The 18,052-nt window shown below is 49.9% G+C and overlaps 1 protein-coding gene across 4 annotated transcripts in view; it reads right to left on the minus strand.

Moving 5' to 3' along the window:
• Positions 1-18,052, minus strand: part of man1a1 (mannosidase, alpha, class 1A, member 1) — a 72,189-nt gene that overhangs the window by 18,546 nt on the left and 35,591 nt on the right. For all 4 annotated transcript variants that reach the window (XM_027001641.3, XM_081717469.1, XM_081717471.1 and 1 more), the window contains one exon: positions 2,676-2,770. In XM_027001641.3, the coding sequence (XP_026857442.2) occupies positions 2,676-2,770 (95 nt within the window). The remainder of the gene's footprint in view (positions 1-2,675; positions 2,771-18,052) is intronic.

Consider the following 18,052-nt stretch of genomic DNA (forward strand, 5'->3'; position numbering starts at 1 on the left):
CGTTTAACAGCTGAAGGCAATTAGGAATCACGCCATCCAGGCACTTTCAAGATGGACCACAAAAACGTTTCATTTTTAATGCGGCGGGCTGAACGTCTGACGTCGCGGAGCCTTCAAAGGTTGGCGAGCGAGCGAGCGAGCGAGCCAAAGAGGAGCGGCGAAGAGAGCGCAAGGGGTCGAGGAGGCAAACGTGTGCAGAGTGGCTTGAAGTGCGCATGTATGAGTGAAGAGGCTGCGCGTCTGAACAAGTGGCGAGAGAGAGAGAGAAACATGTCCGGGGTTGCTCGGTGAGAGAGGGATTAGAGGCGTCTCCCGCGCCAAGCCTCGGCCCTGCTCGGCGCCAAACCGGGTCAAGGTCGTAGCTGCTCCATGCCGCCGCAAAGCGACGGCATTCTCCCTCGCGCTCCGTCGCCACACTGCCCGCAGGAGCGCCGCGCGGAGGGAGGATAACGAGAGTCCGCCGGAGCGGCGCGGGTAACAGCTTCTGGCTCTGGCAAACTGGGTTAACACTAATATCTAAGTGAAACGATCAAACTGGGAGAGACGGCGACGAAAGTGGGCCAAAGTCTAGATGGTGCTGCTTGTGCAAACTTTCACTACACGAGCAGAAAGGAGTTTCTTTTAAATCATGAAATGCTGGCTTCTACTTCTAGGTCTCCTCTGAGAGTGGAGATTAGTTTATCTGCACCCACCAAGTTGTTTCTGTCGCATGAATTCAGTCTGACCTCCAGATGTGTGTGTTTGTGTTTGCGCGCATGTGTGTGGGCATCCCCATAATAAAGTTTGTTGAGCATTATACATTTTGTACAGCTGTAGAGTAGTTCCTGTTTTGAGCTCCTTCGCAACACCTTCGCAAAGGCAGTTCTGAGGATGTGGGTGGAGATACTCAGATTGGGGAGATGGTGGTATAATCCAGTTGGCCTGCACCTGACGTAGGAAGGGGAGTCAAATCAGAACGGCTTGATGTACCCCATGTTTTGTGACTTTGACAGACCACAGAAACCCTGACTGGGTCATCTTATTTCACTGCAGATACCCAAACACTGAAAAGGTGAATTTTCCTATGTCCCCTTTACTGTCCAGCTGGTTTGACATGCCTCAGAAGCTTTACAGAGCCATGCTGATTGAACTGGCTCTCTTTCGGCTTGGCTGGACTAGTTGCAAGGCTTTTCTGAGTAATGCGTCTGCGCGTGTGTGCGCGTTAGACAAAGCCAGTACACTCTACCCGTGCTGGCGTAGCAGGCACGTCTCTCTACACTACAGAGCCGCATTTCCTTTGATCACAGGGGTTGTTTGGTAGAGCCAGATAATGGTGCCTGTGTTTGGTAAACAGTGGGATTGTTATACCTGCAGCGCAGCTCCAACGACTAGGAGTTGTAATAGCCACACAATGTTAATTCAGAGCCGCTTGGCCCTGCTGTACAGACGCAGGGTATTAGCACGGCAGGGCCTTTTAAACAGGAGTCTTAACTCTTTTTATTCACATAACCACACTACAGACTACTGCTGAAATCCACCAGAAAATTCATCTGCCACCCAGATCGTCAGTAAATCCATGGTTTTATAATCAGACCGGCCACCTCCGATCGCAGCTGAAGCCCCCCGGTTAATACACGCACCTCGGCGGTGCCACCGTCAGCGTGACAACTTGGGGCGTCGAGGCAGCAGGAAGCTCCGCCCACTGACGCCATTGTCAGAACCTGAGCCAACAATTGTGGACCAGGAACCGTGCACCTTCTCCTGAACCAGGAGACGACCCCCTTCCAACACGGCTGCTGAACCTGGGAATGGGTGGGTGAGGTCAACGGTGCACGTTCGAGTGGGGAAACCGCCAAACTGAGCGGGTGTCTGGGTGTTTTGGTGTTTCCACGGGCTGCTGCCCGCGCCGATGCAACCCTGCGCTTGGCGCTTCGCTCACCGGGGTACAGGCTGTGCCAGCGCATGCCACTCCCATGCAGTGAAGCCAGTTCCAAACCCACGAGCTCCTGCTCCGCGGTTTACCCCACCAGAACCTCCAAGCTGTGAGAAGGTACAATTTCACCCACAAACAGCAAACACTAGCTGTATCCTAGTGTATCCTCTGAGACACACACACACACACACACTCCACAGCTATAGTTAATAATATGCAGTAAATAAGTGCTTTACGTATAAATATATCACTCAGGCACTTTCCATATCCAAATTTACTCTGAAAAACATGGCTGGGCAGAGTATGAGGTTTGCAAGATTTCAGAGCTATGGGCCATAATATGCTAATGTGTTGAATCAGTACAGTGCTGTGCGCTTTGAGCACTCATACAGGAACAATTGAATGGCAGGGTCAGACTCTCTCTCTCTTCTCGGGGGCATACGGCCTAGCCGTCTGCTTTCGGCACTCAGAGACAGAGGTGGTGCCAAACAAGAAGCTTCATGTTTAGATTTTATTGGAGATAACCGAATTAAAAACAAAGAAATAAGCAAACAGGAATACATACAACCCCTAAATAATAAAAAAAGACATAAGGTAATGGGGGGGGGGGGGGGTCATTTTGTGTGGAGCAATAAGATATACCACAGGAAGCACTGTGTAAATATGCATTATGTGCAGATTGGAAATAATCTCTGAGGTGCTGGTAGCCCTCTGAGATTAACAAAGAAAAACAAGAGGGAGAGGTGTGGCGAGAGTGACTCACCTCTTAAGGTTGAGAAGAGCCCAGGGTATACCAGTGGGGGTTTTAAACGCAGGCAACAACTTCTCTCCCAGCTCTATAGCTTTCCTCCTAAACACCTGAGAGAGAGAGAGAGAGAGAGAGAGAGAGAGAGAGAGAGAGAGAGAGAGAGAGAGAGAGAGAGAGAGAGACTCATCAGTCTTCCAGTAAAGCTACTGTCAGAGTAGCTGCCCCATGACCCCGCAGCAACCAACATATGGGCAGCGCTGCCACCTGACCTAGAACCGACCTGCCCTCTCACTGACCCCAGTCACTGCCGGTCAACTGGCCTGCGTGGACACCATGAATCCTCCAGGCAGGCAGATAAGGAAAGATCAGATAAGCTTGCTCTGCATGTCCAAGCCTTTCGTCATCTCTGTCCACCCTCCTGCAACTCGTGTTCCCCCCCACCCCCGACTGCCGGTGTGGACCCCGCCGCAGAGATGCTATCGGTGCGGTGGGAGACGGACATTTGCAGGAGAGGCAGTGTGCTTCTAACAAAGCAGGACATCGATATAATGGTGAGGGGCAAGGAAAAAACAAAAAAAACAAACATGGAAACACTACAGAAACCCCCACTCGACCCCCACTCAGCCCACCCCCCCCCAAGCAGTCAATCACTTCAAAGCAGCGCCGATCATGTCTGACAGGAGGAGCGGTATGCAGATGGCATTCGGGGAGCGGGATTTGCTCACGCCATGAGCGTGAGCTGCTCCGGCAACGCCGTGCGGCTCGCGAAAACAGGCGAGTCTGCAGAAATGGGCCCGCAGAAGAGAGGCAAGCCTGCTGCGCTTGACAGCTCCTCAGAAGTTCAGAGGCAAAAACGACAGAGTCGAGGTATCTTTAAAATGCAAAAAAACACAGTTAACTGAGGTGAAATGGATATGATGAGCACGGAGAGAGATGATGTGATGGTGAGGGTTATTGGGAAGAGCACTGAAGTGAGGTGGCATCAGAGCAATGAAGCAAAGGTTCTTCCCCCTCACTCAAACACCCTCTCTGAGTCGAGCTCATCACTCCTTCAGCTGATCAGTGAAGTACCTACTCCACTCACACTCCTCACTGCTGCTTCAGCTGATCGGTGAGGCTTCCTGTGTGCATGCACACGCGCGCACACACACACACACACACACACGAAGCGCTGTGTGGTTGTCCTTGGTGCATCAACCCAAGGTCAGCTGTTAACCTGCGGCAGTAAATTCAGAGCTGAAATCCCCAAGCTGGTGCTCAGTCTCTGCTCTGAACTGAAGTAGGTCGTCTCTCCGGCTCCTCGAGCCGCTTTAAGTGTGTGTGCGCGCATGCGCGCGTGCTTGTTGCCTCCACTGCTGCCCTGCTGTTGGAATGTACCATCTCCCACAGGTCAGTGTGAAAGCAATCAGCAGAACTCCTGCTCGTGGGTTGACGACCGGCGGTACATGAATATCGCAATATTATCAAGAGCTCTGGAACACTTTGATTAATGTCTATAATAAAGCCCCCAAGCCCGGAGGGGGGGGGGGGGGAACGACTGCTTCAGAGTGAATAAGCCTGGCCATCACCAAAGTAGTCATACAACCTGCAATCAGTGATTAGGAAGCAATCGAATAAGCTTCCAGATGACAAACCCAAGGTACTTTCTAGCTTTAAAGAACCCCCCCCCCCCCCCCCCAAAAAAAAAAACACGCAAGTGAGGCGGGTCACGTGGAACACTCAGAATTCCACCAAAGCAAGAAGTACCACCATTGCTACTATGGGCATCTCAGGATGGAGCTGGCTTGATTTGGGCTCATTCCCATTCCAGCCCTTGCACCTAACCCATTCGTGTGTTCATACCTAGGGGTGGGGGTGGAGGAGTAGGGCAAAGTGTTGGGGCTACATGGCCCTCCAGAGGCAAGTTTTTCATAACTACACTCCAAAGAAAACGATAAACCATTGTGTTATTTTTAACGTTGTTTCAATGTGGTCCATTTCTTCATTACAAGAACTACCGTAGAACCACGGCTGAGTCAGACCTGCGGGACGCCGTGTTGACAGAGCCGCGCCAGGTCTTCCAGCAAAGTTCATTACCAAAAATAGCCTTGTCACTTTGCTAATCGATTCAGGCCGCAGATGTCAGACATGTAACGGGGCCCTGTCGGCGCGGACCGGGAGCTCGCGCTGCTACTCCTCTGGGTGAAGAGCTGTGAGCCGTGCCGGCGTGCGCAAGCAGAGTGGAAAGCTGAGAGGGGCGCGAGCGCCCGACCCGCCACTGTGTCGCGTGTTACACCTGCAGAGCCAAAAGAGCCCTAATCTGATCTGTTGTCTCACCATGCACTCTGAGTAGACCAAATAAAACAGTGGGGCCATTTACACATCCTTGCAATATGCATTTTAGATATTTTTTTCCCCCCTATATTGTAGACACACACACACGCCAACCAATTAGTATTATGCAAACAGTTCTATGCTAATAGGTGTCTATTAACATCCAACGACTGTTAGCATGTTGCGCCGAGTAGGAGAACAGAAATAAATTAGGTGTGAGGTGGTGTGCCACCCCCAAGTCTGTGGCACACATCTCGCGTCCTTTGGGGCAGCCAGGAGAGGGGCGCACTGTCTAAATGAGATGAATAATGACACCAATGCAGGCTGCCCACGGAACCTTGTGGGCTTTTAAGCAAATTACTGCCCGAATCTGCAGGGAGCTGAGCAGACAACACACCGGAGCTCCACCTGACCCTTCCCGGTGGTGCCTTGCGACCCAGAGAGAGCAGCCTGGCTGGGGGAGGAGACGTGATCTCAGTGGGGTCTGAGAAAGATCCAAGCTTTCGGTGCCAGATGTGCCCTTCTGGTAGGGAGGGAAAATACAGGTGATTTTAACCTCATCCCTGGGGTTTGATGACCCACACTAACGGTGTCCGGGGGACGATAAAAATGGTCAGGACATGCAGAGGATGATATAAAATCTGCTTCGGACACCCTCAGGATGATAAACGTACAAATGAAACGATAAAAATGTATGTAGAATCTATCAAGTAGCAGGTAAATGAATGGCAATGAAGTTCTTATGGTTTGGTGAATAGCCGTGTCAGCTTCAAAAGTCACGCTCTCCTTGACTCGCATGGCAACAGTATGCGGGAAAACCGCGTTGCTTGCTACTATTGACAATAAAAGGTGGACGTCATTGAATCGCAAGTGAACAAAACCTTATCCAAAAATGAAGTACAAAAGTGTAAACGTGTCAATTCTAGAGTAAACTCAGCAAGTGTGTGAGGAACACAATGGCGAGATTACAGAATTACGATAGAGATTACATAAAACAACCAAGCCAGTTAGCTAACGGTCATTTAGCATTATCTGATGAGTGCTAGTAAAATTTATTCATGTAACAAACTAGGGGGAAAAAAAGTGTCAGTCTGTTTCATACGTTAGAGGAACAAGCTAAAATATCAAGTAGTGTAATCCACAAAATGCTCATTTAAAAGATGTACGAGTAACAATATGATTAGATTAGCTTTGTAACAGCCAACTGTCACCGAAATCCCTAGGCTCTGCTGTCTTCCGTGCGTAAGCTAGTAGCTAATGTTTATTCACGTCGCCTAATACTACAAGAGGTGGACATGCCGCACGTTGGCCGTTCACTGGTCAAATTCCAAATGGTTTCGCCAACTTCGCTCTCCTGTGGCCACACGTGGTTAGACTGGCCCTAGGTGAGTGGAAGCACACGTCTGTTCCACGGTGCGGTGCAGCACGCTAAACAGCGCGCTAAAAGCGCTGCTTTTAATGTACAACTCTAAAGTGACCTGTGATATCACCAAAATTGGACTGAATTTACCAATTCTAACCTCCGTGATGTTTACAACATGCAGCTATATTATTTAAGAAAATCGTCAATATTGTCTGTGAAGATTAATTCAGTATTGTGCAGTTGTAATGCTCTTACCAATACATCATTTCCTAATCATAATTATATAAAAAACATACAGTTAAGGTAATCCAAATCACAGCTGACATGAAAGTATTAAAAATAAAAAAAATAAAATAAAATGTGGTGATCTCAGCGATCATGTCTAGAAGACAGTCGTGTCTAGAGGGTGAATGAGAAGTCCTGAGGATTTCCATCACCACTCCACACATGCTACCAGCCTAATAAAAGAGGGGGCAAAAAAACAAACAAACCAACTCCACCCCGCTGCCAAATCACGAGACTCTAAATGGAAGCAATGCTTCAAAATTTCATCAAACAGAGTGCTGCTTTCACAGACACTCCTGCAGGCCTCATTTGGGTCTGAAAGATTAATTGGAGGGGGAAAAGGGAAGCTATTATCTGATCAAACAGAGCCCCATCTACAGGGAGCAAGGTCAGGCAGCATTACCAGATGGAAACTGAAAGCCCGACCCGTTTTAGCTTGGCACGTTGGCGGTGAGCGCAGAGGACCAGACCGACTACTGAAGGGGAAGGTGGGCCGCGATTGGGTGGGGGGCGGTCGAGTCATCTGGGCGAGCCTCGGCTTTCTGGTGCGAGGTGAAGGAGTGGTGATCCCCCGAGGAGTCGGTTCCTCTGACGGGGACGCTAGAAGCTCTGGGCTTTATACGCAGCAAGCTGGTCAGCCCTAGAGATGCAAGTCAAGCTCTCCTTTAACAAACGATGAAGTTGGGCTATAAAGCATAACTGTTGGAGACCATTATGTTACTACAGCCTCTGCACCTGTCTAACAGTTCCTGGTACCGTCTCAGCTGTAAACGTCGTTTGTGATTACTAAATGGCATTATAGTTGCTTAGAATTTAAAGGCCTGGCACAAACAGAGCACGCCCTCAAACTTGCGGGGGAGTTTTGAAAAGGGCACAGAGAAGCAATTACTCTACTCATGTGAAGGGATAGTTTTTCCTACTCTCAGCAGAGCAAGATCACCCCCCCCCCCCCCAGAACCGCTGCACCAGTTCTGCGTTCTGTTTCAGTGTGTGTGTGAGTGAAAGAGATGAAAGGGTTGAGGTTCAGGAATGTACCGAGATATTACTGTGGAGAGATGAGATGGTGTGGTCGGAGAAATGGCACCGAACAGGCAACACCTAGGGCTGTATGACAGCCATTTTTTTAAACCCCCAAATTCCATTTTTTTCAGGGCATATTTTTAAGTATAAATAAAATGTACCTTAAAAAGCCTTACATTACAAAATGTAGATGCAAAGATAAGACACGATGAAAGATACAAAGTAGTCCATCTGGTTTAAGGATATATTTGGAGTCATTGTGATGACTGGCATCTAATTTTACTTACTCCATAGTCCATACAGATGTCTGTCAGATATTTAATAATCTTGATGAAAGTTTCAGTAAATCAGCAATAAATGTATGTTTTTTGCAGGCTTTTTGGGGGGGGGGGGGGGGGGGCACTGATATAAACCCACTTCCCATGGCCCCGGCTGACCGGTTCACATGACTGAACACAAGAGCCCAACGTTGCTACTTATGTCTCTCGGTGCAGCCCCTCAGATTTTAAATAAAAATAAATTACATTTCTGGCCCGTCCAACACGGCACCCGTGTTTGGACTGATCAAAACCCCTTCAGAGGAGCAGAGAGCCCAGAACAGGAAGAGCCTGGCCCCTGGTGAGGGCTTGGACCAGCTCTCGCCTAGCGGGGAGAGTGCAAATTGTCCCCGGTGCACTGGAAGAGGAGCCGAGACGACCAAGATGGCTGAACTACAGCAGGACGATTAGCGGCTGCACTTTTACCATTTGCACGGCCAATTACGCCTGAACGTTTCATTTCTTCCTCTTGGAGGGGGAGAAAAAAAAAAAAAAGCAAATGCAAATAAAAACTAAAAAAAATGCCAGCTATAATCTGTTCAAGATGTGGATTCATTATGGGATCCTTCATGGTCTTGTGAACAAGCAAAAGACAAGGTTGGGTGTTTGCAGAAATCCTTCAGTGAGCCAAACTTTAAAAAAGGAAACCATTACCAGACGCTGTAGGGGGAAAACAAAAAAGAAAAGCTACCGACATTTCAGACAGCACATACAAGAAGGGGAGAGGGTTCGTTGCTCAGAGAGCACAAAAGACTCTGGAGATGGCACTTTCGGCCGTGTCCCGAGAGCACATGGAGCGAGAGGAAACGCACGGCTCATTATTTGCCTGCTTTTATTTGTTTATAAGGACTTGAGTCTGGCAGAAGTGGAGGTGCGACTTGCCAAGATAACTGTACCTGTGGCGGTTTGCACATTGCATTTAATTAATAAATTCAGCACTAACGGCAAGGTCACTCCTGCAGACACGCACTGCGGCAAGGCGGACGGAGCGGGAATAATTGATTTCCTCAAAAGCCGAGAGCAGGCACCGAGAGGCGTGCGCAACAACGCTGGGCCTTTGTGTTCGAAAAGTCAGGCGCAGGGGTCGGCCAGGGCAATGGGAAGCAGGTTTGTATTGGTGCCAGATCCTGTCGCAGCTCTGTATTCACTAACTGGCCCGGCACTGGGTGACAACCCGCATGAGAGAGAGAGGGGAGAAGGAAGAAAGTGTTCAACATGCAAAACAAGTCGTCCTAAGGCGGCCCGCCGCTCCTGGTCTGAACCCGCATGCTCGACAATGCACGGCCATCTCGGCGATTGTTGCCGACCTTAATTCTTTGTGAGCGCTAGATTGAAGGGGGGGGAGCCGTTATTCCAGTTGAGCCATACCTCGGCCATTCGCATTCAAATGAGGTTTGGGGGAAGGCGGACGTGAACACGTAGAATAGCGAGAGGAACAGAGATAGTGAGGGCTTTTTAGGCCTGGGGAGAGAAAGCTCTGGCCCTCTGGAACAAAGCTAGTCGGGAAACTGGCAAGGGAGAAAAGACGCTTCCCATTTGATGGGAAAACCACAAACTCAGCTAAACTAGACGTTTAATATCAAGTACAGGAGGACACGAGGCCCATCCGTGATCTTACCATTTTTATGCCAGCCATCAAAGACCAGCGGTCTGTGGGTACTAAAATCCCGACGACTCCTCCTTTATGGGCATCATGCAACGTGCGACGTTTCCAGAAGCACAGAGCACGTGGGAGAGAATAAGATCAGGGAGAGGAGAAAAACGAAAGACGGGGGGGGGGGGGGAAAGAATACAAATGTACCCAATTCCTCCATGGAACCATCAAACGAGGTCACATAGCCGCTGTTATTAGTGGGATTAGACACACCAAGCAAGTCATGTGCAGGACAGAGAAGCCGGTGCTCAGCCACTTTATAACCACAGTGTCCCCATCTTCTGGTGGCTACGTCCAGCAGGATCACGATAAATGAAGATACATGAAGATATATTAAAACATGTGGTTTCACAAGAACTATAACTGAAATCAAGAGCAGCAGTGCTCTCTCTCTGCCATGTTTACATATGTGCATCAGCGAGCACTTGGTCATCCTATTGGTCAAAGGACATGGTGTGTCAAAATCTGGCCGTATTCATGTAGTTTGACCCCGGCATAAATCATAGGGAGTTGTAAAGTTCACAGTTTCTTTTTCTTTGGGTTTTCTAACTGCATGGCTGCTGTATCAACAACTGGCAATGCCATCATGTGTGGCATTAATGTAAGGTCCATTATCATTAAAATGCCTCGCCACTGGAAATGACAATGATGGGCTGAAGGATGCAGTCTCTGGATCATCTTTGAGGATTTTCATGTGTCTAAGTGTTGAATTTCTTAGTGTCTGCATTTTTTAGTATAGTAGACTGCAGGTACTCCTAGGAATTTTTTTCAGATCACACACAAACACACACACACACTCAGATCACACACACTCAGATCACACACACACACAAACAAACACACGATAATTCATGAATACCTGATTTTGCATTGGCGACCTTCAATGTAATCTCTTTCGGTTTGGTAACTGTAGTGGGCTGCAGAAGACATCCGCCAAGCCACGACGCAGCTATGGTCCAACCACGTTAAATCTGCTCTCATCACTGAAGTCAACTTTGAAGCAGCTCTCCTCTGTCCGCGCAACATGCGCCTCAGTATAGCCAAGTCTGGCCTTTTGATTTGTTCTGCTTCTCTCAGACAGCGAGACGCTTTATTTAATCGTTCACCACAGACAACTTATTGCACTTGGGGGGGGAAATGTAAATCAATCAATCAGAAGCGCAAACCCTTGTTTACCCGAGCAGCAGTGAGACGCAACTAGCCTGTAATGTGGAAATACCTGTACTGTAACGGGAACACATCTACAGGCATCGGCTAAATGATACTGGAAGTATGGTTAAAGCCGTAGATCTTATCCGTGGACACCGGCAGAAAACATCTTGAGCGTGGAATTGGCTCATTTTCACCGATATCAAGGAGGAGCTTGGCACGGGCCACAGGCTTCAGAGAATCTCAGTTCCTCTTAACGAGCTGCGCTAATCCACAGTGAGCCCCAGCCCAGGCCTGATCCCGGTGGCCAAGCCGTCCTGCTCCCTGTCAGAACGGCCTGCGTGCTTTGTGCAGGGGAAGAAACACAAAAGCGGTTGCTCAAGACTCCAAGAGACAAGAGGGGTCCTGCAATGCCAAGTCACTGTGCGATGAGGAAATTTTGCCCTGTTCACCGGTGAGCTGGCAAGCAAGTCCAGCTGCAGTGCTGAACCAATTCCTCACCGAGGGTCTCCGTATCATCCTATTCTCTCGGACAATTCATACATCAACAACCAGCATTTGTGGTGACTTGAATAAATTATAGTGTCACTGAAGCTTCTAGAAAAATACACTTACTGTATGTGTTCTCTTGCAGCTTCTCTTGTAATAGCTGAAAGGGGCATCCTTTCAGCCTTCATCTAAACAACCTGCTGTAGCTGGGTTTCAGTAACCTTGGAGAGGTTTGCTTGCAAAATGGTTGAGTGTTGCCAGATAAATAGAATTTGTGTGTGTGTTTGTGTGCACGTGTGTGTGTGTGTGAGAGGGAGAACAAAGTTTCTGCATAGACTATGCTTTGGGAGAACACCTCACCCAGTCCTCGCTGTCCATGTCTAATGAAGACGGATCCCAGCGCAAGGACACAGAAGATATTTAAATTATCCCCATCAGATTGGGGATTTCTTCACGCAGCAGCAGCACTGAAACGTCAGCTCCATCAGCTCAATTCAAAGCTTCGCCAGCGAGGGTTTGGTGTATAAAAAGGATGATGAGATGGCGTCCTGCTGATCCACGGAGCACCCAGCCTTTCAGGGTCCTACGTGAACTTCCATTGCTCTGCTCCTTCATTTTCAAAAGGCCGAGTAGCGGCGTCCTGCAGCTCAGGCTTGTGTGACGACCTCAGAGATCATTAAAGCCAAAGCCCGTCGGGCTCCAAAGAAACGCCCTTTTAAGGGAAGAATCGGCTTGGCCTGGCTTTCCTTCGGAAAGGTAGACTCTCCGTAATTATCCTGGGAATGCTTTCTAGAACTCGCGTGGCCACCGCCAGCCGTGAAAAGTGACGAACCTCGTTGTCCGCAGGCCAGCTTCGAGTCACAGCATTTCACGAGACTCCCCAAGAGCCGTCACGCGATGCGTGTTCAGCAGTTCCGGGGCCGACCGACAGGCAGGCGAGCGACCCACGAACGGGCCGTGAATGCTGACGCGAGATCTGGAACGACCCTTCTGGGGTTGAACAACCCTCCTCGTTGGTGGTGTTGCGCCCCGAACGGGCCTCGCTGCTTTGATTAACCCCTGCCGGTTGCAGAACGGGCCCCAAGCACACGCGGGGATTGGATCGCAGGCTGCTCCGTGCGACGGCTGATGTAATCGGCAGGCAAGGCAGGGTTCTCCTCAAAAGAGTGGGTAAATAGTTTAGAGCTCTTCATAAATATTAACCGCATGCCCGCAGGCAGCGCAGGCCGTCGTCTGAACAGGCCGTCTCTCTCGCGGTCCTTTAGAAGGTTGCTCTGCACAGCTGCGTGTGTCGGGGACTGTATGCGCATGCGCACGTTTTGTGGCAGGGGTTTTAAGTGCTCCAGGAACACATGTTCAGCCATTACCCGAAAAGCCTTTGCAGCTGTTGCCATCAACAATTGCGGTCGCGTCCGATAAGCACTATCCAGAAGATCGTTAAATCAACACAGGGAACACCTGGCTGTAGCGGTTCGAAATGCAGCAAGGTCACGCGATAACATCTCTCCAATAACGCTCGACAATGCTGGGGGAAGCCGCAATTGTTCCCCTGGGCTTCCCGTGTGTGGGACTGGAGTCTTAATGTACATTACAGATCCCTTCATCACTGTGCGTCTAGCCACAACAATAGACAATGAAGCATTATGTTAAGACGCACGTGTCATGGCAGGACTGTAACGAGTGTTAGAAAACACCCTGACGACAGAAGAATATGTGCAGTGACGGAGACGGAGGCGTGACACTCCCCAGAATAAAACAAAAAACAACCCCCCCCACACACACACACACACACACATTCACTGCTTATGCAGCACTTCATTAAATCTCTCAATGCTGCCACCTTAATTCACTTAGAGGAGATAGAAAGGATATATCAGAAATGCCTTGTGTTTTAGGCCTCAGCTGAACGAGACTGGGATGCGGTCAGAAAGCGTTTTTGAGCACGGCTGGTTTCACCAATATCAAGCGGTAGCTTGGTGCGGCCGACTTTAGAGGATCCGTTTAACCCAACGAGCCACACTAATCCACAGCTGAAGCCTGGTCCCGGCAGCCAAGCTCCCAGATAGAACGGCCCGCGTGCTGGAAGCCGAGGGCCGCTCGTGGAGTCTGGCTTCCCAAAGGGGACGCACAAGCAGTTGCTTACGGTTCGAAGAGATGAGCGGAATCCTGCGACGCGGGGGCTCGGGGACGGGATGCGTACAGCCTCTTCTGGGCTCCGGGTCGGGACATGACAGGCTGCTAATTGCTCTTAACCCAGATGCAGGCTCGAAACACCACGGTCTATTGGCACCGGGGATTACGCCCGCGGCTTTTTCCGCGGCCTGCATTCGCTAATCCAATTACGCGGGGAGTAGGCGGCGTACGGGGTGGCACGTCAGGGGAAATACCACGACGTGAGCAAGTCGGGGAGAGGAAGCTTCACCGCGCCTGCTGGCCTATTTAAGATCTCCATGCGCCTTGTTAATAAGACTCGGCGACTGCCACCCAAGATCGGCCTCATCCATTAAGTATTTGGGCGAGCGTCATCGCTCGACACCAAAAAGTTACGGTGGAACGTGAACAGGGTTTCTTGGCCTGCTCTCGGCAAAAACGAGCTGACAGACCGTCAGGCTGGCAAATGTGACGGGAGAACCTTCAGAAGCACCAAAGCGATAAGAGAAAAACCCTGAACAAAATTGACAAGACTGGGCCCAAGTTTAGCACAGGAATTCCATTAGAACGCTTAAAAACCACGGATTTCGCGATGAAATCAGTTGCTTTTCCACGACAGTTGTTCTCTGCAGTTTTATCTAGATGGCTTCACAAAGCAAAAGTTGGAACGCAGAGGTGTCAGAGACATTAGCAGAAACCAGACATGCAGTGATCAACACCATCGTGCCGGATCAGACGCGAGGTTGCTGACGGGAGCTGGCGGCCGTGCGCTCAACCTGCCTCTCTAGCTCAGACAGCGGCGAGTCACAATGCGCCCAAGTGCAAGACCTAATGAATAAGACCCCATCCGGTCCCCTGGCCCACCCACCACCTCTAGTTAGTGAGTTGAGCTGAGATTGACCTCCCCTTGCCCAGATCCTGGCTATTAGACGGGAGGGCGCTGAATGCAGTATGCCAAGTCACAGCTATGATTAAGAGAGCTGTGAAGCACGCGACAGTCTTCGGATAAATATATGGTGTGCCTAAATAAATGAATGTGTTCCCACCACAGTCAGCATGCGTGTGTCGTGGATACGTGCGGTGACGTTTGAGCTTTCGGGCTGGGAAAGCGGGCCGATGCACGCTTTTCCAGACGTCACTCGGGCGATGTCACGGGACAGCCGGAAAAGCTTGGAGGATCGGCCTCTGGCCGTGCGAGTCGGCACGCGAGACCGGCGTGCGTCGCCCCGAATGAGAAAGGGAGACGGAAATATAGCCATCCATCCTAACCAGAGAGCAGAGACAGTTATGCTCTGTTGGCCTCCCTGTTGCTGGTGGCTTTGGCTTCGTCAGGATTCCCACACGACTGTTAGATGACAGGAAAGAAGCCTTGTGGGTCAGCTGTGCTGATGGACGTAGCCCTTTGCGAAAAAGGTACATAAAAGATTGTTGTGATTTATTAAACGTGCCCTGAGTGATGACTGGCGTCCCGAGCTACGGTTTTAATAAGTCCTCTCAGAAAACGGCTTCATTTCTCACCGTAATGGATCATTCCTTTTCAATAAAGCGATGAGAATGATTCACGATGCTCCTTGCAGGTATTTGGGGAGCAGGGCCATTTTGCATCCTCTCGTAGCGGTGAATAATTCTTTCCTGTAATTACTGGGTAATGTGAAGTAATTAACGTGGCAAAAGCACCTGCTCCTCCCCGCTGGCGGCGCCCGACCCGGACAGAGCTGGCCCGGAGCTCGAGGACTCCGCAGCCTTGGAACCGAAGGCTATGCTTAGCGCTGTGTGCTCCGATGGCATGATGGCCAAGGGGGAGCCTGCTCAAAATCAGTGGCCAAAAATAAAAATAAAAAAACACCCAAACAAACCCTAACTAAAAAGAACACTGAAAGGCAAAGAAAACAGAAGCTGGGAAAAGGGAGTTGATCTTTTCTTAATTCCTGCCACTTGAGAGCAATCAAGAGAGCCAGCCAGGCATTTAGGAGCGGAGGTGGAGCGAACCCCAAAGCTGCTCGCTCCAAGAGCAGAAAGACGGGAAGAACCTGTGGGACTGGCTGGGCAATCGTGTGCACGCTACGGAATGAGCTTCTGCTTAAACACAACTAAGGACATTCAGTAGCACGCACCGCCGCAACCCGCGCAGATAATTATTATTACAGAAACAAATTGGGAGAGCCATCGTGTCCAAAAAGACATGGCGTCAGCTTACTGGCTCCTGGGCTTTGGGAAAGGAAGGAGGGGGCGGGACCCTTTGTGGTAATGCTGTGACGCTCCGCTCGCTGGCAGCCCAACATGGCTTTTCTGCCGGACGCGTCGGCTGATGGCCGGCAGGGCAAAGACCTCGGCGTTTCTGAACAGGCAGTAGCTGGGGCAGGTTCCAACCCCGACAGCAGGGGCCTGGCTACACGGCCTGACATCAAAACAACCGGGCCGCTGCATCACGCCGTGCAGTCCATATACAAGAGAGCTATTCCTGTGCTATTGCTTTTGTTCCCCCGCCGCTGCAAACAGCGCACAGTCAGTGAAATACTGAGCGCTGAATGACTGACTGTGGTGCGGATGGCAGGCCTCGAGCTTTCTCCCCACCCCCTTTAATGCAACCTGTCAGTCAGTCGAGATCCATAGAGCTTGAGAGACCACAGAAAGCCTTGCAGGTAGATTATGCTCCGATTACGTCCTGCTGGAAACATTAGAACTTCATCAGGGTGAAAGCACAAATGAATTCTGAATACACGGCAGTTTATGCAAATTCCGGCTAAATAAACGCCATAGAGCTTCCTCCACTGGAGGGTCACACAGAGAGGATCTCTCAGGAGGTCCCAAACTGAGGCAGAAAAACAAAGAAAAAAGCTAGTGACTTGTCACGTTGCACCTGTACCTGTTACCATAAACATCCAGCATGCAAGCAGTCTGCTACCCATCACAAATAAAGAGAACAAAAACAAACAATCCCCAAAGACCATATTCTTCTGACTCGAGCTGTACATCATGAAAAATACTTCAACTGGTTATTCTGGTGCGACTGGAGTCCGGGCCCCGGCTCGCCGGCAATGATCCCATTCCGACACATGTTGGCAGGACACGTCAGCCTAATCTGGAGCGCCACATTTAACCCCTCACGCAAGCCCCTTTGTCGAGAGAAGAGTGGCAGACGTGCGGAGGCCCGTTGCTCAGCGGTGGGCGCAGTCATTAAGGATACGCGCGGTTGATGCAGCACGGTGCTTAATTGGGGATGCGCGTGTGCGCGAGAGAGCACTTTCCTTGTTTACAATAAATATGCCTTATGACAGAAACAAATGACTGTGGACCTGGGGCGAGCATGATTAATTTCCACCATGCGTCACTGTAAACAAGTGAAATGGGCTCCGTTTTTAATCACACGAGCAGGAGGCCCTCAGCCCACAGGCTGCTAATGAGCTCCGATTCACTCACTAATAGTGTCTGAGAAGAACGGGACCTGGGACTGGCTGCAGAGGTGGGGCGGGATTAGGGTGGAACACCCCCCCCCCCCCATCCAACACGAAGGAAGGCCAGAAAGTAGGTCGGACTTGAAACATAACGGGTATGAGGAGTTGTTTATAAATTCTTCACCCTTGTACAGTGCTGATGGCTAAGAACTGTCCCTCTGTAATTAAACTCCGCTCTTCACTATGACAAGAGTGTCAGTATGCAAACAAATTCCTGTACAGATTCCTGTCAAGAGTCCATCTCTTCCAGGCTGACCGAGCCCATTTGTACCCGTTTCCCAGCCGCGCACCTGCCGACGACGGCCAGCCTCGGATGAAGGCAAACATGTCTGACGTGGAGAAGAGCTCTGCTGAGAAAATAGTTGCACCGGCTGTGAAACTGTGGAGACTGGGAAGGCTGGAGAAAGGAGGCAGAGGGGTCTTTTGGGCATTTATCTCCATGACGATTCTTGGACCTGTTCATGTCATGACCTGGCACAACTGAACAAAAACCAACTGTGAGACGAATTAATGAGCACATGATATAAAACGTTCTGATGTGATTTCAGACTTCGACATGCAGGCTGATGCATTACCATATGCTTCAAATATGGTTATTGCCGACTAATTATTTTCAGTCTGACTGTGTGATCATGTTTTATTAGTAGCAAAATGGCAGAGACCAGCAGCTGTAGCAAAACATTATATCCTCCTCTAAAAAGTTTAGAGTTTTGGGTTTTTCCCCCAAAAGCATTTTAATCCAATTATTTGACACGTATAAGGGAGGGGGGGGGGGGGGGGGGGTGGAGAGACAACAGTACAGTTTCGTTATAAATTGAAAATGAATTTTCCATTGGTGAGTTTTAAAAAATTGTCAATTAATATGGGGACACCATGAAACCAGGATATTATTACACTAGGTTACTGTGCCATAAAGATTTCAAACCGCAGCACCCCTAGGTCATGACCATGAAGAATACTGCTCTACTAAAGGTAGAATAAAATAAAACTGCACTAAAAAGTGAAGCAGGTCGATAGTTTCGGCTGTAGGACTTCGTTGTTAAAAGGAATTCCATCTCCTGGGTTTGATGGCGGTAACCAATCAACTGCTCGAGCCAAAGCCCGAGAGTGGCGACGTGGAGCAGGTGACGCACGCCTAGCACCGGAGGGCTAGTGCGCACTCGCCGAGGTGCGAGCGGGACCACGTAAGCCCCCAG

Source organism: Electrophorus electricus, chromosome 7, assembly GCF_041902795.1.
Source record: "Electrophorus electricus isolate QZ-2024a chromosome 7, ASM4190279v1, whole genome shotgun sequence".
Lineage (NCBI taxonomy): Eukaryota > Metazoa > Chordata > Actinopteri > Gymnotiformes > Gymnotidae > Electrophorus > Electrophorus electricus.